Source organism: Balearica regulorum, chromosome 1 (genome assembly GCF_011004875.1).
Source record: "Balearica regulorum gibbericeps isolate bBalReg1 chromosome 1, bBalReg1.pri, whole genome shotgun sequence".
NCBI classification, from domain to species: Eukaryota; Metazoa; Chordata; class Aves; order Gruiformes; family Gruidae; genus Balearica; species Balearica regulorum.
The window spans coordinates 2,381,464-2,405,696 of record NC_046184.1 but is presented as its reverse complement, the minus strand read 5'-3'; the positions used below and the strand labels follow the sequence as shown (position 1 = coordinate 2,405,696).

At 45.0% G+C, this 24,233-nt stretch overlaps 1 protein-coding gene across 1 annotated transcript in view; it reads left to right on the top strand.

Annotated features, from left to right (window-relative positions):
• EXOC4 (exocyst complex component 4) overlaps positions 1-24,233 on the top strand; it is a 403,799-nt gene that overhangs the window by 321,071 nt on the left and 58,495 nt on the right. Inside the window, exons 12-13 of the mRNA XM_075756167.1 lie at positions 9,530-9,666; positions 16,689-16,844. Of these exons, the coding sequence (XP_075612282.1) occupies positions 9,530-9,666; positions 16,689-16,844 (293 nt within the window). The remainder of the gene's footprint in view (positions 1-9,529; positions 9,667-16,688; positions 16,845-24,233) is intronic.

The following is a 24,233-nucleotide window of genomic DNA, read 5'->3' as shown; positions in this document are numbered from 1 at the left end:
TGTTTGGCTAGTTGTTTTTAAGTGTACCTTGGGCATCTATTGCCATGAAATGTATTTCAGCTTAAAATCAGAATAAATGCAGCTGATCTGCAGCATAATCGCCAATAGAAGTTCACCCAGTAATTTCTGCATCACGTCCATACCTCCGGTTTGAATGTCACTTGTCTTTCAGAAAAGCACCTGTGCTTGATTTTAGTGCCTTGCAGAGATGGAGAATCCAGCACACGCAAGCTGTTCGTGTGGTTAATTACCTTCACTGTTAAAAAACATGTAGCTCATTTCTGCTCTGGTATGATCCAGCTTCAGCTCCCATCTGCTGGATCTTGTTATGGCTGGCTTAGAAGTCTTAAATAAAATAAATAAGAAGCTTGAAAAATATTCAATTGTCATAAGCATTCAGGAGGTCAAAAATAAAAAGGTTGGTTTTTTTTCCTTTTTCTATGCAAATGTCTGAACAGAAGTGTCACGATAACCATCAAGTCCAGTTCAGCTGGGCTACGTAGAGCAGGCAGTTGAGCGAAGCATTTCTCATTGGAAAAAGCTTTTCATATGTAGTTATCTAGTCACATCGTTGTGTCTTGATGATGGCAAAATTGGTTTCTGGTGGGACAAATGAGCTGTAGTGAGTGAGCATCAGTGTACGGTGGTCACTAAGGACAGTGAAGAAGAGCGGAATTGCAACCCAGATGTTAAGTCCATGTCGTACGTGACATGAGAAAGCATGGAGGTAGATGTTGGCCGATTCTGACCTGCCGTGCTGTAAGAAGGGACTCAGTTTAATTAGAAACTGGGGAAATCTTTCCAAGAAAACTTTTCCTTCCTGTGAAGTGCAATCTGGAGCACAAGCCTGTCTCGAATTTGGACAAAGCATATGATGAAAAATCCCATCCAGCCATACCCACGGTCCTCGTGCCTCCTCTCCAGTCTTCCCCGGCTTTGGGATTTGGCCTCAGGCACGTGTGCTTTTAGGCTGTGCGGGCTTTTGTTCAAATTGCAGAGCCGATGGGTATCATTAACCTTTTTTTTTTTTTTTTTTTTTTTTTAAATCGTTGCAGAGCATAGTTTGAAAATACTCGTGGCAGACTCCTCTTTCTGTGCTTTAAATAGTTGTGATTGATCGCACAGTTCCTGGACTTCAGCAGGGTTGGCCACAGTTAATGTTAACTTTGTGTATAATAGAGGCTCGTGTGTTCAAATCATGGACTCTGCGAAATCCTAAATAATGAATACGGTGTTTAGAGGAAGAAAACAGTTCTTCTGCATGGTCAAAGCTAATACGGTAATAAGCAGATTTTACGGTACATGTTCTCCATTTAAAAAAAAATAAATGTATATTTTGCTCTTCATCAATATTCCAGTTCACTGGAGCAAGTGGGTTTTGGATCACACAGTGCCAGGTAAATAAGAGTTATCCACTCATTCACCTGCCGCAGCATCACGTTTAAAGGTGAGAGAGAGAAACACATCGTATCCTGGGCTCCCATTCGCATTCGCGGGGATGAAGGCACTCAGGACCTCTCAGAATAAAGCCCATAAAAAGAAAAATATCACCTGCAGTGAAACAGGCAGAGTTAGAGTTTAAAAAAGAAAAATCCCTCGGAGTTAGGAGCATTTGAGAAGCAAAGTTGTAGTATAACCATAGTAACAGGCAGGATTCTGCAGAACTGATACTGGAATAATGAATTTTGCTGAAAAAACTGGTGTATGAGAAAAGCAGGCTATCAGATTTTGAGACCGTAAAAAGAGTTTTTGCATTTAAACACGTATTTGAATTGATACATACTAAAAGCTCCGGCCCTTTGTACACCCTGGATGTGTCACAGAAGAAAACAAATTGAAAACCCCCCTTATCGCTCAGTGTGAAATAACCACAAATCAGTAAAACAGACAATTTAGACTATCATCTTTCTTCTCTTAGCTAAAAAAAAAGAAAAAAAACCAAAATTTAGTTGGTTCAGGGTTGGGTTTTTGGTTTTTTTTCTATTTTAGTGGGGGGAACCACAGTGCTGATATACTGAAACGGGTGCAGGTTGGCTCCGCATGGCAGTGATGGAGCTGGGGCAGGAGCCAGCTCTCCTGCCCAGCCCGTGCCTGCTCCCCTGGCCATAGGGCTGATGTTGGCTATTTTTTTTATACATCAAGTAGGCTTAAGAAGCCAGCTTATAGCAATATTTGGGGAAAACTGGGTCCCCAGCTCCTGGTTTTCAGTTTTGAATGATCTCCATCTCTAACTCTGCTCTACTAACGTGTAATATCAGCTAATGAGATGAGAGAATAGTTATTTCAGCGGCCTCGCGAGATACTTGTTAAACTGCTGGAATTTGGGCCAAGGGAGTAAACACATTTGCGGTTTTTATCTCCATCTCCCATTGTCCTTCAAGGCGCTGACAGCACTTGATATTTATCAGCTCACAAGAGCCTGTCCAGGTATTTCAGCAGCTCAGCTGGTAAAGCAAAGCACCGGTAAAGCAAAGCACATGCTGGGAGATCGCTGCAGAGCTCCGTTTCACCCGCCTGCCAAGTAACAAACCGTTATTAATTGACAGCAGAATAACCAAATTGCAACTGGCAGCCTAATGCTGCGGAGCATCGCGGGTCAGAGCACAGGGGGAGGCGAGATGGCGGGTGGGGGCACGGGATGAGGAGGGAGCTCGCGCAGGATGGGTTTCTTATTTTAGAGCTGATTGCCTTGGGTGTGATTTTGGCAAAGCTCCCGCAGCTGCTGAAAGCCCGTTAGTCTCTATAAATGTCCTAATAAAATTAATCATCATATTAATGAATGATAGAATGGAACAGCCCAGGTCGGAAGGGACCTGAAAAGATCATCTGGTCCAACCTCTTGTGGGAAAGGGAGCCGAGATGAGATTATCCAGCACCGTCTCCAGCTGCATCTTGAAACCCTCCAGCAATGGGGACTCTACCATGTCCCTGGGGAGGTTGTTCCAGTGAATGATTGTTCTTGCTGTAAAAGATGTCTTTCTTATGTCGATACGAAACCTCTCCCAGTGCAACTTGTACTTGTTGCTCTTTGTCTTCTCCATGTCGCTCCTTGTGAAAAGAGTGCTTCTGTCCTCTTTGTAGCCGCCCTTTAAGTACTGGATAATATCATAATAAAATTAACCCCAGATCCTGGGTCCTGGACCCCAGATCCTGCATGATATTTGGGGAATTGCATGGGTTTTTGCAGAATTCTGTATGCCAGGCCAATACCTAAGAGCACACTGAGCCTGGTCCTCTCTCCGCAACCCCGTCATACCTTATTGCGTCCCGTGGCATTATGCTGGCGTGATACCTGACAGCAACGATGCTGAGCCAGGCTTCAAAAGTTTCCATCCCCTTTGCACCCCCATGGGTGTTGCTGTGCTGAGGGAAACGCTGGGCAGCCTCTGGCCCCGTTTCATGCCAAGCAGCTTCCCACCTGGAAGATGAGGTGGAACCACTGAGCAGAAAGACTGAAAAGAAATGAAACAACGTCTGAGGCGCCCTGTGACTGGTGGGAGCGTTTTGCTTAAACCTCTCTGTTATTTGAACACTTGCGTTCGGCATGGCGTGGGCAGCTGCCTGCAAAGAGATTTGGAGAGATGGGATGGGAATGGCCAACGCTGCAATATGGAGAAGAACGAGGAAGAGTGAAGTTTTGATATGAGAAAAGAATTCTGAAATGGATCTTTGCTGGATGCTGTTTCCTTGGGATCTTGGTTAAAGAGGGGAACTTCCCTGGCGTTCAGCTTTCCCCAGAGCACACCACGGGGCAGGGATGGCACCAGGGATGGCCCTAGGGCTCCTGAGCCACAGCATCCCTCCAGGACCCTGGGTTATGGCCCTGCGAGATGCTTGAACTTGACAGTGAGATGCCAGGACATCACCCCACACTTTGCTGGCATTCAGATGGATCCAGAGCCAGCTTTCACTGGGTGCCCATCAACTTCGTTACCGCCATCCCAACCTGTCCAGAACCCTCCTCAAGTTCTTGTCTGTTGCTCATCACAGAGTAAGGAATCAGCCTAATGCCCACAGGTACTACAAGAAAGCAACACCAGCCTTCCCAGCAGGAAAGGAGACACTCCACGGTCTCCTAAACCACGAACACCCAGTTCCCAATTGCAGCCCCCAACTCTGCATCCCACATCCATGGGAGGAACCGAAGCAATTCATGGAGAAATTTGTCACCATAATGGATGATGACACGGCACACGGCACCCGAGACAGGTGAGACTGCATCGAGCGGAACAAATCTGTATGGATGGTTCGTTCCTGCTGAGGCAGGCGAAGGCTTCCTCCTCTGACATGTTGATTTATATATTTGCTGGTCCTCCCCGAAGAGTAGTGTCCCAGCGCGGGTCATTAGAGCCCTCTGCTGAATACACCTTCTCCGTGCTGGGAAAGGAGGATGAATGATGTTTTGGAAAGGTAGATGCTGTGAGTTTAACATTTGTGGGGACAACTGAGAAGCTGTGATTAAAAAAAAAAAAAAAAAAACACCCAAGAAAATGCACAAATTAATGTTGCGTGTGGAGGTGTCAGTGTGAGACGTAACCACTGGTGTCCTTTGGAAATGGTCCCAAACCCAGAGCTGTGGTTCAGCACTGAGCTTGAAGATGTTTGAAAATCTTTTGTCTCTCCTTTCCTGCCTTTAATTACAGCTGTGCTCCGTGTAGTACTTTTAAAATTGTGGAGTGTCAGCTAAACTCCAGCTCAAAAATTAGATTAGGCTTTATTTACTTTTTTTCTTTTAAGGCAGCCACATCCTGCACTCATCTGGTGCCTTCCTCTGCCAAGGCATCTCGAGGAGATTTTTGAGTGATGGGCAATAATGTACTAATAATCGAGAACCTTTCCAGTGCCAAGGTCTCTTCCTCCATCTGCTGTGTTTTCAAGAGCCTGTCACTTGGCGAAGACATCCCTGCACAGGTACATTCCCACCTTTACCTTCTTCCCCCAAGAAAAAGCACAAAGTGACTGGGCACAGGAGAAGTGATTCTGCATAGTGGTTTCTACAAAAAAAAAAAAAATTCTTCAAGGTGGAGATTGTTCCTCTAATCTAGTGCTCCTCGCCAGGAATTTAGAGAAAATGAAATGACAGATTGAAAATCTGAAGGTTTGTGTAGGCTTGACCTGTCGTTTTGAACTTCAGGGCGGGGTGGGGGGGGGGGGGGGGATCGTTGGGGAACCAGCTTTGTTGTTGGGAACCAGCTTTATTGTACCGTAACTGCATTTTAAGGGACCCTTGAAAACATACCTCCAGCTACATCGTTTTACATCAAGTGCCCTCTTGCTGTAGAGGAATTCAGTCATTTTACGAAAAACTTAGGTGGGGTTGCACAAGACAATAATCCCAAAGGGATTACTGAGATAATACCTCTGGGTCTGCTTATTCTTCTCCATCACTCTGGGCTGGTGAAAGCCCTCCGGTTGGAGTGTAAATTATACCTGTCCTGGAGCTGCTTTACGTTATCTGAAGCACAACTGAGAGTAAGGACCATATCAAGGAATAATAAATGTTTGCAAAATACATTAAAGATAAAACCCGCAGTTGTTAATAACGAGCGGTGCTGCTCTGTTTTATCCTGTTACCTCGACAGCAGCTAATGGACAGGAGGTCATAAGAAGGAATTTCTTTTTATTTTTAGTAGCCTTAAGACTCTTTTCAAACCTTCACCCCCATGTGCTGTAGGAGTAATGAATCATACCCTCAGCGTGATGTTAGGATTCAGCACCACACAGCGTTTTCAGGTGCGAGGAGATGAATATTGTTCTGCGGATGAGTTTCCTTGTTAGTGTGGGTTTTTTTAAAAGGCTTCATTGAAGTTTCTTGCCATAAAATTATGCTTTGATCATATCCATTTGCTGTTAATGAATCCAGATGGGTTAGAGGCAACTGGATTGTAACTCTCTGATAATACGTGCGCTGCCTTTCATTTTGTCGCGCGGAGTTTCAGAAGATCCTGCGCTGGCCCAGCTAACGAATCCAGCTATATTAACGTGGCCTGATGCATCCTAACACATAGCGTCCCCAGAGACACATGCAGATGTGTCAGGCTTGCTTTGGAAAAGGTTAAAATGTTACGGAAAAATAGCCATTACATATCTGGGACTGTCTGCTTTCATATGGTAATTGCCTTTTTTTTCTTTCTTTTATTTTTTTAAATCATGCAAGTAGCTTTGTATTTCCTTTAAATCAAAAGATCTCATTCTAAAATCGAGATATTGGCAGGAGCTTAGCTGTGATTTTAATGTTCTTGTAGAGAGTAAGTGGGAGAAACTATGTAGAAACCAGCATTAACTTCTCTTTTAACATACAATCTTTGGATTTTTGAGTTGTTTGCTCAAATATTGAGTTACGTAAAGAAACAGAAATGGGACGGATCGAGAGCAGATTTGTTTCCTCTTCATGTGGTTGCACGTCCAACCCATGAAGTTTGCTATCACACAGGGATGCCTGGGAGGACAGATCCTTCCCCTGGTAAACTAAGAGAGATGAGTTAGTAGCACGGGTCTGCTGGAAATCCCACCCACCTCTCACCAGTGAAATACCAGTGGAAAATGAAAAGTATGATTATCCATGCAAATGGGAGAAAAAATGCTTCTGTCTTTTCCAGGTTGCTGCATGAGTTAGGAAGGATTTTATTTTTTTCTTCCCTACGTATAAGTGTTAACTTTAATGCCTCACCCTTAAGGATCGGGAGGAGACTGGGATTTGGATTGAAGCTGCACTGCAGCTTCTGTATTTTCCATTTGTGCAGTCAGAGATGTTCTCGTGGCTCACATCCACAGGTCGGGCAATCGCCTTTTCCTCTGCTGACAGATGACCACTGGCCATGGGAGCACCTTTAAACCATCTAGGTGCAAAGTGAAGCACCTCTGCTGAGCCCCCTTGCACCAATTGTGGTCGTTGGCGCTTGAAGGTTGAAGGACAGCAGCTCCTTAACCAGCCCCAACGCAATGAAGGTGTGACTATGCCCTATCTCTAGCCGGGTGGATCCAATGGATCTAATGTCCACAAATTACTAGGTGTTTTCCCCACCACATTTATCAGCCCAATGTACATGAGTTTGAGTTTACTCTTCAGGGAAAGGTGCCAGATCGGTGTTTTCATTTTAGCGGAATTTGAGTGGATTTTTAAAATGTTCCTTTGCCCTTGCTGGGGTCAGCCTGGCACGCCAAGCAGAGATAGCAAAGAGCCTGGGCGACGTTTGAATCCTGCAGCTAATGAGCTGTGCTCACACCTCAGAGCCCATCAGTATGAGAACAGCATCCGTGGCTGCTGCAGCCTCTCCACGCTGTTGTCTGCTTCATTTGCTTCCGATGACTCCGGGTTGCAAGTCCTTTAGGGTTGGTTGTTCTCCTCGGTGTGCATCAAGCCCAGGTTGGGATTGAATATTTATTAAAACACAGCTACTTGTAACAACAGGAGAGGCAGCATAAACAAGAGCATCTGGGAGGCAGCTACACCGGACTACATTTTTATTTGGACAAAGTAATCCCAAATTGTTGCTGATTACAATAAGAAAGATCGGTTAATTCCTGTCATTTGCTTAAGAGCAAGCTTAATAAGATACAAGAGCAACCAAAGAGAAGTGGGTTTTTTCCTCCAAGTACAGTTGTGAGCCAAGGACAAATCAGGAACAGCACAGGCGATGACTAAGGCTTCACTGAAACCCCCACATGCTAAGGAGTCATGGGTGCTCTGAATGAGGATGAGGTTAGCAGATGCTTTTTTTACCAAATCAGGGACAGGTAGCAGAGCAGAATCAATTCCTGTCACTGTGGTTGCTCTGGAGGAGCAGGATTACGGATCGGGGCGATGCTGCCGCACTTTAATCTGGAAATCAATAGAGAGACGGAAGTCGGGCTTGTGGGGATGTGGCAGAGACGATGATTTGGGATTTGATGAGATTTTGCTCTGCAGGCAACTGAGTCACTAACTCCTCTTCACATCCTGATTAACACAGAGAAGGGGCTAAATTCAGCCGTGATGCAGCTCTCTCAAAGTCCCTGGGGTCCCCCTGTATAATTTGAGTCTAGAATTTCTCAAACGAACCAGGGCTCCCAAATGCTTCAGTCTCCTTCTTTGCCTTTGTGCATAGCTCAGGAATAACCCTTCACTCTACTGAACCTAATATTAATTCAATTTATATCAACCTGGGACTTTGATAACCTTTCTTCTGTCTTGTTTATAGCAACCAAATTAAATACAGCAGCAATGTTATAAATACAAACTGTGCCAAGTCACCTTGGGGTGCCTCAGAAATCCCAAAATTCATACGGAGCTGTTTAAATCTTGGACGTTATCAGATATTACGGTACCTCCTTCTGCAGGCTTGTCATGGTTTAACCCAGCAGGCAGCTAAAACGACGCAGCCGTTCGCTCACTCCCCTTCCCCCAGTGGGATGGGGGGGGAGAATCGGGGCGGGGAGTAAAACTCAGGGGTTGAGATAAAGACAGTTTAATAGGCCAGAAAAGGAAGATAATATAATAATAATAATAATATAATGATAATAATAAAGGAATATACAAAACAAGTGATGCCCAGCACAATTGCTCACCACCCGCAGACCACCGATGCTCAGCTAGTTCTTGAGCCACGATCTAAACCCCTGTCCAGCTTCCCCCCAGTTATATATGGAGCATGACATCATATGGTATGGAATATCCCTTTGGCCAGTTGGGGTCAGCTGTCCTGGCCGTGTTCCCTCCCAGCTGGTTGGGCACCCCCAGCCTCCTCGCTGCTGGGGCAGGATGAGAAGCTGAAAGTCCTTGACTGCTTAGCAACAACCGAAACATCAGTGTGTTTTCAACATTATTCTTATCCTAAATCCAAAACCCAGCACTATTCCCAGTACTAGGAAGAAAATTAACTCTATGCCAACTGAAACCAGGACAACACTGTCCAACCTTGCTCATCTATAGGATGTGGAGCAGCATTTTGGGTTTGCAGATTTGCCCTGTTGTTCCTCTGACTGTAATACACTGCTGCGGTAACAAAAGGATTGCAAGGTGCTGCTTAAACCTCAGCCGCCGGCACAAAGCACGTGCCCTGCACGTGCAGCTTCGATGAATGGGAGCGGTGAGTGAAATCTCTGGTCTTTAGGATAGTCTGGAATCTGTGAGTGCAGAATTATTGGTCACGTTGAAATGGTCGGGATTTGCAAGTCCAAGCAAGCTCAGCGAAGCTGCGGGTACCTGGTTCCTCTAAAAATCACGCTTTTGCATTTTGAGGTTTCATCCAGTGAAGGAAAGACCTGGTGAACGCCACTGGTCCTCAGCCACTGGAAAAAAATCCAAACTCTTTCAGACCCGGTATTCAAACCCCTAAGCTGCCCAGTTCCATCTCTTGCATGGTTTCTGCTTTTTCCTCATTCGGTTTTACCTCACTCGGTGGCATGGGCTGCTCCAGCATCTGTTTGACGTCGGGGAGCATCAGCTGTACAGTTGCATCTGTGACGCTAATTAGCAAAACATGAGAAGGCTGAAATTAAGATACATGTTGAACCGCTATTCATACTTCAGCTTTTCTTTCTTTTCCAGAGCACGGTAATTGTGGAGAAGACTGTTCAAGACCTGATGAACCTAATGCACGACTTGAGCGCCTATTCGGATCAGTTCCTCAACATGGTGTGTGTGAAACTCCAGGAGTACAAGGACACCTGCACCCTGGCCTACAGGTACAGGCAGGCTTGGAAACCGATGTATGCCGGAGATATAGCTCTTGGGCTTTTGCTGTTTTGCTATGAGTAGGCAGGAGTTACTTCTAGAAGTCATCTCTAGATGGGATGGTCAAGGAGATTTCTTTCTAGGTGGGGAAGAAATCTGAAATAGTGATCACTGGAATATGAAAAGTCTTGGTTTCCCAGTGACTTTGTCCACATCGCACTGTGGTTTAGGCTCTTTAAATGTGGATGGCTTTTCTCTTAATCAGGCAAAAGGTGAGCTCGGGTTGGAGATGGAGAGTATAAGGCATCATCTTTAACGTAAATAGCTGTATATAGCTATTGCTTGCTTGTAAGAAAGTCAGATCCTTCTATTTGAGTGTTCCTGCTATATTTTAGTTAATTAGATTAACATTTGGGTATTCAGAACCCATGGCAGCACAGGAATTAGTAACCACAACACACCATATAAATACACACACATTGGGTTTCGTGAAACTTTCCCAAAACCTTTCCGTGAACTTATTCTTTCAAGGAGTCATCAAATGCTCTGTCCTGGGCTGTCTTTGTTTATCGGTGGTTTTGGGTGATCGGTGTGATCTGCTTCCCCAGCCACGGCGTGGAACCTGAATGCAGCATGGTCCCACCTGGCACAGGGTTATCCTTGCTGCGTCGTGGGGTTGAGTCCTTCGGGTATTTGCTTTTTCATAGATTTCCCAGGTAACGGTCGATAAGTAACTTGTTCTCTGCACATCCCTGTTACCTATCTGAAAAATGACCCTCCCTGGAAAAGGGGGACCAGGAGCGTGCCCCGCACCGCGGGGATAAATGCTTGCGTTGCAGGACACTAAATATGCTGGGGCAGTGGGGGCTATAATAGCGGCTACACATAATCTCTTGTAATGGCTAATTGAGGCTGGCGATAGCAGGGGAAGCTGAAAAAGCCCCTTGTGTTTTCTGACCAAAAGCATTAAGAAATTATTTCCTGTTGCCTGATTTCATTCAGGAGAAGCTTCATCTGGCAAGCGGCCGCGTACGGGCTCATTATTATTATTAATAATGCCAGTAATAGCAGTGAGCACATATGTGGGCTAAACTTTGTCTGAGTGCTCGTGTAAATTGGTAGCTGCTCATGTGCCATTGTCCAAAATGCTCATATTTTATATGAAACTTCACTGCCTGGAGCCAGACAATAGATGTAATTTCTTTGGCTTGAACTTAAAGGTCCTTCCTTCCTTCCTTTGCTGATACCATTCCTGGATTTGGCACCTGCTGAGGAGTAATTAGGACAGCCCTAATTTGGCAATATCCTGATTACAGCAGGAGGAAAAACAGGAAACGTTCTAGTTTTGCTGCTAGCAAATGACTGACTGAAATAGAAATCTATATACATTTCAAATGATGCAGAGGAATATAGCAGCTCCCCGGCTTTCCCGGGTTCAATCCGCGGGGACGTTATGCCCTCTGCAGGGATCTCGCGTCGGTACGGCTCCGCGCAGCCTTGTCCTTTGGACCGGGGTTTTCCTTGGGGGTTTGAGAGGGATAAATCCTCATGTTGAGAAAGTTAGAGGAAGGAGGATCGTGTATAGCTGCTTAAAATCAGAATAAACTCCCTGGAGCTGTGTATTAATACAATCAGACAAAGCTATCGAAGCAAGGGAGTGTGTATCTGTTCTTTCGATGTCAAGATATTGAGAATTTGGGAAGCCAGAGAGGTGGTTTATGCAAGATTTGCACATGGCATTTGTTCGTTCCCCATGTGCATGTGTTTCTTGAAGGGGAATATGAGCAAACGTGGATGAAATGTATTCAAATACAGGCTCCTCAAAGCAAGACTGTTTTATTCAGAGTCCTTTGCAGAACAGATAGCTCTGTCAGGACGTCAGCGCTAAGAAATGCACAGCTGAGATTTTTCATGTTTGATTTCTATTTGGCTCTGATTTTCTAGTGAATGCAAAAAAAAAAAAAAAAACCTAACAGGGATGGCTATGAATGGATTGGACATTTATATAAGTAACAACTATAGATTTTCTTGTTTTAATTCATGACGAATTTCGGAAGCATATTTAATCTGATGTAGGTGAGATGTCTTCTGCAAATTACATGTTTGTAAGTGCAATTTCAGTTTGACGCAAACTGTTTGCAAATGTGAGTTATGTTTTCTGACGAGTTTATGAGGGGTTGGGGATTAAAATGCAAACAGAAATGGGAGACAGAGCCACACAACCTCCTGCTGTGTTGGCTTTTCTTCAGTCTTGTCCAGCCCACATCTGGCTGCTGCTTCAGCAAATCTCTATGAAAGCTGCTCTACCCGTGAGTTAAACCTGTATAGTTAAACCATTTTTACAGGGCTTTGGGACGTCCTGAAGGGCCATGCAAGGAATCACAGGGACAGGGAAAAACCTGACCAGTCCAAGATAGCTACCTTTAATGTGAGTCTTCCTTTTTCGTCTCTTGCCACCACCCTTCTCAGACAAGCTTTGCTGTTTTGAGTGCTAAAGCTAATCTCATTCCATGTCTTTCTACATGGAAATTGGCCCCATGTTCAGTTATGTCCATGTTGAAGTTGCACGTTCTTATTTTGTTGTCCAACTTTAAGCTCCGTCCTGTGTGTCCACCCCCTTCTCACCAATCTTTATCCTCCCTCCCTTGAACAACCGTCCTTTTGCACATTTTTCAGCCTACCTGGAGAGTCTGAGTAAAGGCACCACTCACCCAAATGAGTCTCCTTAGTCTGTAAAAAGAGACAGACATCACCAAAGAGTGGTTCGCCTTAATTAAAAACTCTCCGGAGGTGGTCAGCTCTCTCCATCAGCTTTGAAGGCAGCTTATGGTGACCAGCCTCCTGGCTGAACTGTCTCAGCTAAATTTGTAAGATGGGATATAAGTGGGCCTATATCTCTTAAAATGATGAAGAAAATAAATATCTCAGTTCCTGCTTTCCAGCCAGGCAAAATAAAACTAAGCCCTTTTTTTATTGATAAGGAAATGAGGAGCAGATTAATTCATCCAAGGTGTGGCGTCTGCAGTCAAACAGGATTTCTCAAGTCCCCAGGAAACGCTCCTGCCACTGAGTTTACTACTTCTTATTGGCTTCTTCCCCTTCTTGCATAACTTTTTGGGGTTTTAAGTTGTCTTTTTGACTCTTTTTGGGCTGGGGTCTGTCTCCCTCAGGCAGTTAGATACCAGGCGTATGCTGAGCACGCTGCTTTTAACTCTTAGCAGTGCAGCAGAGCTCAGCATGGAAACACCACCTTGACCCTGAGAAGAGAAAAAAAAAAAAAAAATTCAAAAATACATTTGGCATAAGACAACAGAGTCCAATTAGCCCCTGTGGCCCCCCAGATGTTTTCCTAATGAAAAGCCGTGACCCCCCAGCTGTATCCAGGGATGTTCCCCATCGCTCTGCTCCCAGCTCGGGGTAGCAGTGGTACAAATCTGGGACCGTTACCACCAGCAGATGTTTTCTGGATGAAACCCACTGATCTGCGGAAGGATGAACTCTCCTCGCTCACGTGCCATCACCTGTGTAAGCGTTACACCTATTCCCTACCCGCTCCCGGGAGCTGGGTACAAACAGATGGCGTTTTCCTTGGCCCGTTGAGCTGTGAATTAATTAGTTGATTATGGCATTGGTGGTAGCAAGTAACCCTACTACAGCAGCAGGAATAATTACACAGGAGTTTGGGAGAAGGGGGGGGTTGTTTGAAAGGAAGCATTTTTGAGCTGTACTAAAACATGTCATCCTGCCTTGTGATAATTGACTCGAAGACCCGAATTAGATTGACATTGATAAGAAGTTACGGAGGCTGAAAACTGGCTGAGATGCTAGAAAGAAAAGGTGGGGGGAAAAGAGGTTTTAATTGATGGGGAAAGCTGGGCATCTAACGGAGACGGGGTTTGTACCACCCTATTTAACATCTTCCTTAATGAGGGGGTGTTTGAAGTAAAACCAGCCTGTCAATAAAAATGGGGAGGTGTTGCAATCATGGGAAAGAACGGAGACACAGTTCCAAGGGACCCACGTAGTGATGGCAGTGCCCCGGTATTGATTAATTTGAAGCTCCCTGTTGATTTCAGTGGAGAATTTGAGCTCCAGTGGCTCATGTACCCATGAGTACCGCGTCACCAAAAGGTGAGAAAAGCAGGAATCATGTGGGTTAGGCTCTCGAAAACGCTGACCCTAGAAAAGCAAGGACACCAAGCTCAGTTTGCAACTTGCTGTAGCAGTGAAACAGCCTCCCCTCTCTCCTCCCCCAACACCCACTCCAAAATGCAATAGGATTTTTGAGGACAGCAGATAATAAGGATCATAAAACAGAGAGGTAGTTCTGTCCTCTGTCTAACTCCATCAGAAGACTCCCAAAGATGACTTGCAGCCGGAGACGTCTGAAGGGCTGTAAATAATTGAAGAGAGTAAATAGTGAAAGTGGTGAGTGCTGAGGCTGCTGTAAGGGGAAATAACGGGGAGTAATGGGATGAAATTGAGTAAAATAAAACACAAGCGCAGTATCAGGATTTTTTGTGGGGTTTTTTTTTTTTTTTGTCCAAGAGTTAGATTTGTTCAACTGTGAAATAGACTCCCAAGGGAAGGAGTCTATTTACTCATTTACATCTGGAGAGGACAAAGCACTGGCTAATATATTCGATGGAACAGTTGTCTTGCCTTGGCAGAGAAGTGGCCAGATATCATCAAATTTATTTTTTCCATCTCAGATGTCAGAGATTCTGGTGGAGCTCTTTTGTTTTTTACCACTGAGTTTTCACCGGGGTGAAAAAAAAAGAGACCTTTTTTCATAAGTGGAAAAACACCAAGTTCCTAACAGCAGCAGAAGGCCAAATTGAAATTTTGACGCTGAGGTCTTCTGTGGCTGGAAACAAAATTCATTCTTTTGTCTGTGGCAGATTGAACATGAAACTTAAAGAGAAGGCAAATTTATATGTAAGTGCATGTGACAAATTCATTTTCACAAATCGCGTGTACTTACTGAGCAGAGGTTGTTTTCTTGGTGGTAGGTGAAAGGAGTGATGGGTTGCTCTGTGCTGGTGGGAAAAGGAGTAATCTGCTCTGTTTCAAGATAGATCAGCCTTGGCTCCTATCTCAATGCCTTTTTCACTGTTTTCCTTTTCAAAACACAGATACTCAGTGTGTTGTTACTTTTATTTCTATTTATTGACCAAAACATACCTTTCAGGAGATTTAAAATGTGACTGGTTAATCCACATAAAACCCTTAGAAATGTGCGGGGTCTTTATTGTGATCTTGCATGACCCTTCCCAAAATCACCACCTGGATGCTAGTGAGAGCTCCGAGCATCTCTTTGCCCCCGTGCAACATCCTAGCTTGGATCCAGAAGTCTACAGCCGAGTAAACGGCTCTGCAAGGTCCTCACTGAGCTGACATGGGCCAAGTCAGCACAGATACGTCCATAGCGCAGCACCCAGCAACTCCGGTTCTTGGTTGACACATCCGGTGTTGAACCTCTGCGTCTTCTTGATGCACAAAGTTTCTCTCCATGTTGGAGAAGCCTTTTTTTTTTTTTTTTTTTTTTGGGGGGGGGGGGATGGTGGACACAGTAGCAGAAAAAGATCTACCTGGCATTTACACTTCTTCAACGCCTTGCATTGTCAGACACAGCAAACATGCATTATTTCTAGGTGTCTTGTAGCCTTGTGAGCAAGGGATGGTGGGTGTTTGAAGGGAGACACAGGTCCCAGAGCCTTTTCAGTCTTTTTGCGTAGGAGAAGGTGCAGTCTCGTAGCACACAAGGGAGGTCTTGATTCTCTTGTTAACCTGCAGCTAAGCCTCTCTATAGGAGCAGCACCTCTGAGACCTTGTCTTTTTAGATGCTGCTTTTCTCAAGTCACACTGTGCTGGTTGTTGGGTGGGTTTGCTATGGTCCCATTCCAGAGGACAGGAAAAAATCCTACTGCCGCCCATTGGGGAGGTCACCACCATGCTTTTGCTTTGAGTGATGTGGACAGGTCACATGTGCTTCTTCTTGGGCTGAAGAAGTAGTCCAACTGGTCATCATGCACAGACCTCCTAGAAGAAGAGCCTTCCAGATGCTCTCCAGAGAACGAAATCAGTGATAGGATCTAGAAGGAAACGCCAGCACCCCTAACTCCCACTTGCCTTTTCCAAGAGATGGAAAAACACCTCCTAGATCCTTGCAGTCTACTGAACAACCCCAGAGTGGGAGAGGACTTTCCTCCCTCTACTCACCAGTCTGCCAGTGAAGTAGCAAACATTGAGGAGGACTCTGCTGATGGTTGTTCATGAACAATCTCAATGCAAAAATTAGGTAGCTAATTGACTCCTTCAAATACAGCATCCCATTTGTCTTCTGCAATTGCCAGTGAGGATTTCAGATTAGTTACACTGCCAAAAGTATTAAACAGGGAAAGTCTTCATAATTGGAATATGCTGTGATCTTTGATTTGATTTCACACATACATATGATTCGGCTGAAATCTCTATTATTAAATGTTTTGGATGACTGGAGAGAAGATCCGAGACCCTTCATTTCCTTTCATTGCTTCAGACCTGGTCTCCAAGCTGGGCCAGCTGGTGTGCGGTGAGCCTGGTGGCTTCCACCCAGGTCTTCCTGGGCAGGTTTCCACATTGCAGTCACAACACGATCAGCAGCACCCGGTGAGCTCGACTGAGATTGCAGAGAACAAATGAGCCATGGAGAAACTACCTTCTCTCTCTCCTAGTACCAAATGACCTCTTCCAGTTGTGTAAATGATCGCAAGTTGAATGATTTCAAGGATGGGGAGAATATGGTCCTTTTTCCCTTAAAATACTCTATCAAAGTACATCAAGAGTTGTGAGTTTAAGAGAATTTTGTATCCTGTCCACCCGTGTTGCTGTGCCCTCCACACGAGCGTTTTGTTGAATTCCTCTTTGGACCCCCTTCCTTAATGCTTAATGCACATTTGTATGCGATAGGGATTTTAATGAATCTGTGCGGAATTGCGTGAAAAGCACAATTTGCTTCGCACTAATGTGATTGTTGCTGCTTTCCCCATAGGACCATCGTGCAGTCGGATGAAAAGCTGGTGATCAGCGCGTCCTGGGCTAAAGATGATGATATTAGCAGGCTCCTGAAATCTCTGCCCAACTGGAGCAACATGGCTCAGCCCAAGCAACTGAGACCCAAGAGGGAGGAGGAGGAAGACTTTATAAGGTAAAATATTTTACGAAGTTGTAAAATAGTTTCAAGGAGAGTAGCAGCAACGGTAAAACCTGCTGGGAAAAATATAATTATTATATTTGCGTAGCTGTGGTGTCCCCAGGTATGAGAAGAGGTTGAGATGTCGCCTTTCCTCAAGTGGAGTAATGAAACTCAAGTCCACGTGCCATTACGCTGCATGATTTTAAAGCCGGGCACCAGCTTTTCTGAACTGAGAACTTCTTATGCCTTGCCTGTATTTGGTTCTGTTGATGGTATTGAGAATTCATTAGGGAAATTACCTGGTTTGGTGATGTTTCTGGGCTTTGCTTATCAGTCATATGATGGATTGGTAGATAAACCATCCCGAAGCTCTTTATCCTTCAAGAGAAAGGAGAAAGCAGAGATTTGTCTCACATGTAGCAAAGGCAGAAGAGAGGGAGGCCATGGTTCAATAAGGAGGCTGCAGTGGCAGCGCCAGCTTGCTGCTTTCCTGCCCTTATTGCTCAGTTCTGCTCGCTCTGTTGTCCAGACAAGGCTATTTGAAGAACCACACTTGTCAACAGAGTCAGAAAAGTGGCCGGGATTGGGGAGGGAAAGAAAGGATTACTTTTAATTTAGGCAGATCCTTGTCCTGGTTGATGGTGCTACTCTGATCACGCATGCAATGAAAAGAGCAGCGGTCTGCGACCTAATGGAGAGGCCAACCGGTTGTACTGGGCAGGAGTTCTCAGAACTGGTGTCACCAAAGCTGCCCTCCTTTACAGCCGTGACCTGGTGGTGTTTCTCCTCTGTCCCAAGCCCAGGAGCTATGTAAGGAGAGTCAAATGAAAAATATTGGTACCTTCAGAGGGGATTTTTTTCAGAGGCAACTTACTGTGTCCAAACCAGATTGTTTCTACCTTTTCAGACAAGTGAAAGCCTGTAAACAGGCAGATTGCCTTTCCCTGCACACTGTAAATGCCTTGGTCTCTGAATCGTTGAGGCGTCCTGAAGAAACAGGTCCTCTTTGTCACTCCAGTGAGTCAAAAAGCTTGTCTGTACATTCCCCTCACTATTCATCACTTCCTTGATTGGCATTTGGCTATAAAACTGTAGGAGTAAGTGAAGCTGTTGAAAATTAAAGTCTAATTTGCCCAGATTGTCATTTTGCTTATTCACTGAACGCAAGCACAATAACATAAAGATGATGCAGTCTAGAGAGAGAAACAACGAAGAGTATAAAATCTGTCTAGTCACAGAAATGTTTGCCCATACCGCGGTGGGGATAATCAGCTTTGCCGGTGTATAAAAAATCATCAGTGATAGCGGCAGAGGGAGGATGCAGAGCCCTTGAGGTCTTTGTGCAGTCCCTGGGGGTTTCGAGATTCATGGATTCGGTCCTAGCTTCCATCTTTGCCTTTGCGTTTATCCTTTGTTTCTTGGCACAAAAAGGTGCTGGGATGCCCTCCTGGCTCTTACGGCGATTTCTGAGCCGTCAGCGTGGGACACCAGCACTTCCATGGATGCAATGCTGGGTACAACCGGCTGAGCATAACCTACTAGTCTAAATCTGATGGCCGAGCTCAGTCTGATGCTAGCAGTGCCAACATTTTGATCCTAATACTCATTTTGTTCCAGTATTGTCATTTTACTATCCATTAATTGGAAGGATTTTGTGAAATTGTATATCAGAGGTGTTAGAACGGAAAGCCTGTTAGGTCATCTGCTTTGAATTCACTGGGAAAAGCTCCCGTACTGTCTTTTTTTTTTAGGCTAGACATTAGGACAAAGATCTTTTCTCAGTATCTGTTTGCACAGAGCATCATGTATTGAGCCTCAGCTCCTCAGAGTGCCGTGTGAATGCTCCTGCAGCATTAATTTAAATGATAATAATTGGTCTGGGCCAGTTTTAGCCATTGATGGTAAGCGACATGGCTTATAAACTTCCTCAAGAATCTGTGCATAGTTGAATAGATCTCTCCCGAAAGCTTCAAAATAAAATTAATTGCTTGTCCAGTTTTTTGTCATCTTCTTTCCATTTAAGCAGACTTTCTTCAGACTTTCTCTTAATACAAAGGAACATGTTTTCTTCACTGCTGTTGCTTCTTTCTCTTGATGAATTGAGAATTCATCTGTTGATGAATTGGGAATAATTCTGCCATAGCCATCACTGCCTGACCACTGCAGCGGAGCCACAGGGAAATGGGTCCTGCGGATACCTTGGTTATTAGGGTCATGGCTGTGACTGGAGAGCCTGGGAGAGCTCATTTCAATCTCTTTAATCATCTAAGATATTTTAAACCTAGATGTACAGATACCCACCTGTGTTCACAGACCCCGCTTCTCAGCTAGCAGGGACAGGACTAAGCATGCTTTCCTGGAAAGGAAGGTTTAAGCTTGATGAAACATGGGAGCGTATTCTTTTTGGACATAAAACAAGGCTGACAGCAGTGCTTGAACTACTCGGCAGCATCCCTTTAGGAATCTTGCTAAATTAAATATGTCCTAAAAGTTTACCACCAGTTTTTGTACTGTTGCAGGAAGAGATATCAGTGCAGTTTTCTTTCCCTCCCCCTCCCCAGGTTTCCTGTAACTCATTTGTTTAATTAAAAAGAAGAAATCCAAACGTGATGTCTTTGCAAAAAAAACCCCCAAAAAAACCCCTCATGCATATCTGTGTTGACAGTGATTGATTTTGTTGTCTTAACCCGCCACTATCTCTTTTGCGAGTAGATGTCAAAAGGCAGGGTAAGATACTAGCAGAATCTTCCCATTAATATTCTGGTGTGGTTGGCCAGACAAAGGGACCTGATTGAGCATATTATAGTAGCTCAGAACTTGGCAAGGGGAGAAAGGAAAGAAAAGTCATGCCTCTATTCGTATAATTAGTTTTTAAAGCTCTGAAGGCTATTTGGCACTGGGGTGAGTGTGAAATATGCTGCCCTTATCGCTTTATAAAGGTTAGCCTTCAGTTCATTACTGAATCAGATATGTTGGTGATAAAACCCAAAGATGTATCATTTCCAGGTTTGCCTTTGACGAGGAAAAGCAATGGAAAAAGAGCTTCAGATCTGGTCGCGCTCGAGTTAGAGCACAAATTTGTGGGTTTTGGTGCGGCTCTGCAGCACAAGGGGTGGCAAGTGGCAAGGGCACTGGGTGCCCAAGGAGAACCACGTCTTTGGGGCGCTGAGGAAGGCGTGCTGGCAATGCACGGTGCCTGGAAACCCCACGTCGGTCTGAAGATCACACCACGACACAGATTTTTCTGGTTGCAGATCTGAGGTACCAAACCGGTGTTAGGAAGGGGGTGGTGATTTCCCTCTCACCTTTTGACTCCAGGAACCTCCTGAACACTGAACTTGGGATCAGATTCTCAGGCTAAAGTTAATGGAGCAATAAAACCCCCACTTCTCAGCATCTCCACGGGCCACATGACTTTTCCTTTCACTGCTTTTGGGTTTGTTTTAGTTAGGATAACCCTGACTACAGGGTGCTCCTGCTGCCTGCTGCTTCCTCCCCTGCATCTCCTGTTCAGCTGAGGATGCTCATCCTCACTTGCTCTGCACCAAAAGGAGGGGGTAACATGGAAGGATACCTGTGCGACAGCAGATCCTTCACCAAATCATCCCAAGTTGGTCAGAAGAGTTACGCTATCCCTGCTGCTTGTTAGGATCTCTTCTCTCCCCCCCCCGATTTAGTTGATGCTGATCCTCTGAGTATATTTCCGATGTAAAACTGGAGCCTACGGGCAGATGTGGGTCTGCTTTGGAAATGCGTCACCGTTGGACAAGACAAAAACATCAGGCTAAAGGAAGAGAGCAGGGATGGGCTAAAGGCTGTCCCTCCAGAAGGCATGATGGCAGCACGAAAGGTACCCTCCGGGCTTGGATATGTAGTGGGACTGTGCCTTGGGAATCACTAACTTGCCTCAGCTCCCGTGGGGCACGCAGCACATCTCTCCTGTGCCCTGGGAGAACGTATCGTCCATCCAACGGCAGCAAAGACACGGGCATCCGCTCCGGAGGATGAAACCTCCAGAGGATGAAATTTCCTTCTCACGGGGCAGAGCGCCCGCAGCTGATGGCGTGCGAGCGAGCGCATCTGTACTCCCGATGCAAAGCGTTGGTTTGCCCTGGGAGTAAAATGGAGAGTTAAAGGAGCTAGAGGGCTGAGGTATGATTTTAACCTTCGAAAGGTTCCCACGAGCTCTTCCCCAGAGGGTGCTTGAGGGCTTAGGAAGTTGGTACAGAGCTCCTAGGACCGGTCAGAGCTTGAATTACTTCAGCTGTTTCCAAAGGGATCAACGTGCTGAAAACTTCCCATTGTGTAAATAAACTGCGCAAGCCCAGAAAGCAGAATCGGGAATGAGCTGGGACAGTTTGCATTGGACCGTCAAGTCCTTCCCTTGGTGCAAAGGGAGAGCCGTGATGGCAGAAGCATGGAGTTCAGGTCCTGCCTCGGGGTAGGGTGGTCTTTCACCTTCTTCCACCTCTGTGGGCAAGCAGAAAGCAGTGGCCAAGGTTTTCATCAAAAGCTAAATCTCAGGTTGTTCCAGCTGCTGTCTGGTGGGTGTTTTTTGTAGCATTTGGTTTGGAGCTTTATATTATTTTTATTCTCTTTTGTTGTCTTGGGGTTTCTCCTGCCTGCATGCTCCTTTTCTGCAACCTTGATGTTTTATGGAAGGCTTTTCCCTTTCTTTGCCTCTTAGCTCTCCCTCCCATTCTCAGTTGCAGCTTTTCTGTCTCTCTTTCCTTGTTTCTTTCTGTCTCAAGAATGAAAGATCTCCCTCTCCAATTTCTCAGGCTGTGTTTATGATATTCACAATACTTGTAAAGGGTGAAAGGATGATTTTGGAAGATTGGCAGCAGACCGTAGACCTTTTTTCCCTCTACTGGGACTATGAATCTGAGTGTATCATAGGTGTGAGTCATTTCCATTTGATGACAGCCTGCTCCTTTATGTGAAATGGGTTTCTCGATCTCTTTTTTGGATCCTACCAGAACACGTGCCTCATCATGAGCACAACTGATACAAAATCCTGTTGCTGTCGAGAGTCTCATCTAAGAGGTGTAAAAGTGAGTGAGCACCTGGATCTTCGCAGGGCACCTCCGTATCCAAGAAGTTTCCTTCTGCATTTACTTTTCTTGTGAAAGCAAAAAAGTTTTGGAGGATTTGGGCTGGATTTGGGGGCGTTTTGAGGATTACATATATTCTGAACCTGAATCCAGGAAGAATCTCCTAGCTTCAGATTCAGTAATCCTACAAATTGCGTTGTCTATTGAAATGAGTGCAGCAATGCCCAGCTCTTCCAACGTCCTTTTTTTGGGTAATGTGTGCACCCCTAAGCTGTGTGGCAGGGGTGGAGGGGGAAAGCAGAGTGGAAATGCAGAGATTCAGCTTCTCCACAAAGATTTAATAACAGCTCCTGCTTTAACGAGACTGTATATCGCTAAATCACATCATTAGAGCTACACAATAATACTCCAAGACACTTCCTTGTCTGCTGTGATAAATTGTATAATATAAACTTAACAAGACCAGCATATTCAAATAAATTTAAGCGAGAAGATGGCGTGTGATGTTACAGCTTAAAATTGTCAATTGGTGATGTCTGCTTTTTTGACAGCATTGCGACCCCTCAGCAGAGATTTGGAGCTGCCGGGGAGTGATGGTGCCAATCGCACCGGTCCCTAATAGAGATGCACAAATTGTCGTCGAGGCTTTGCAAATCCCAATGAACTTCAAATCTAGGTTGTTTTTAGGATGGGCTAGATCTTCAGTCCTTTAAAGCCGAATACCTCAGGTCGGCGGGGTGAATTTATATCCACTGAGGATCTTTTGCAGCAGCTTTTCATCAGGACTACAGTGCTGTTTGGCTGCGCTGCAAAAAGTGTTCTCATGTGCTGAATTTTTAAAATACCTTCAGGTGCTGAATCTTTGAAAGAAGTGAAACGGCGTCTTCTGCAGGAAGATGGCTGGGCTGGGGTTTATTGTTCTTGCGGCAGCAAATCATTTCAGAGGGCTTCCCTTTGCAGAAAAAGCCCACGTGGGTTATTTGTTTTGGTGCTTGCATGATTTCGTTATGATTGTTGAACAAATTGTGGAGCAAGATGAAGCAACAAACCACCTTTTCTCTCTTTCTTTATAAATAGGAACATAATGGGAATTTCTTTGAATTAATCAAGGGGAAATCTGCCCGGGTAGTTTCTATATACAGTTTTTAAGCACGGTCTCCAGACTGACTCTATGGTTCAAGTGCAGGAATAGAAAACAAATGGAGTATAGAAATTTCTATATGACATAAGTACGTAGAAAAATCTACTGATCCAAAAGAAGCTGCAAAGGTGCAATGAAACTGATGCAAAAACTATCATTATAATCTTTCCATTATAATGTCTATCGTGTTTTGTGACTGTATATATAGCATACTATTGGTATTTTAAGTGCTTTATATTAGGTAGCATATTGAGTTGTTATATGGCAAGCTTTTTACCCACTAATTATTTTCACTAACATTTTCATGGATGTTCAGTTTAATGGGCTTTTGGTACAACACCGTGACAAAGCGGTAATCCTTGTTTTGCCAGCTCTTCCTAGAGCATTTGTGTCTTTGTCCCATTCACACTTTAATGGATATTTTTAGAGTATTGTCTCTACAGCCACAGCTCTGCCCGCTGCTCTTAGCTGCGGTTTAAATTCATTTTGTTGCTTCTCCTCTGCTGAGCAGAAAGCATCCCTCTGAGGTTTGCGGTCGCAAGGGTGTGAGAAAGGACAGGAGGACCTCGTTGGGTCAGTGTGTTCCTGGGGGGGCTCCCAAGGGGATTGCTTGGTGTTTCCCCCTCCTCCTCCAGCTCCATGCACCCTTCCAGCGAGCTTTTTCCTCGGCGTTATTTGCCAAAGGGATAATTGACACTAATTTCTTGGCAGAGAAAAGGGAGAGGAGCAGTAAGTGAACGTAAAAGCTGCTGCCAAGGGTACATCAGAGACCTCCTTCCTCGTTCTGCTGTATCGATGTGGACACTTGGCTGCTTTTCAGCCCTGCTGTGGTGCGGTCAGAGTGCCTTAAACGTACCACAGGTCATCTTGATTTATCACACATGCTCCTCCCTGGCCTTTCTTCCTTCGCGTACGAGTTTCCCATCCTCTCATGTATATGCTGAAATACAGATGAGGGGAAACCTCCTGTGTTGTCATCAGTCCCTCTGTTTCCGGGCAGTCTAGCTCAATAGGTTGTTTAATTTATTAACAGCTCATCCCTTAAAAACATCATCATTGCTCTTGGTTGGTGGAGGAGAGGAGGAAGAAGCTGGTCTGCCTGCAGAAGGATTCTGTGGAGAACCAGGACACCAGCCTCTCCCCATCCCTGCTGGTACCATGCCAAGGATGCGCTATTGCATCTACAATATCCACAAGAACAAGGTG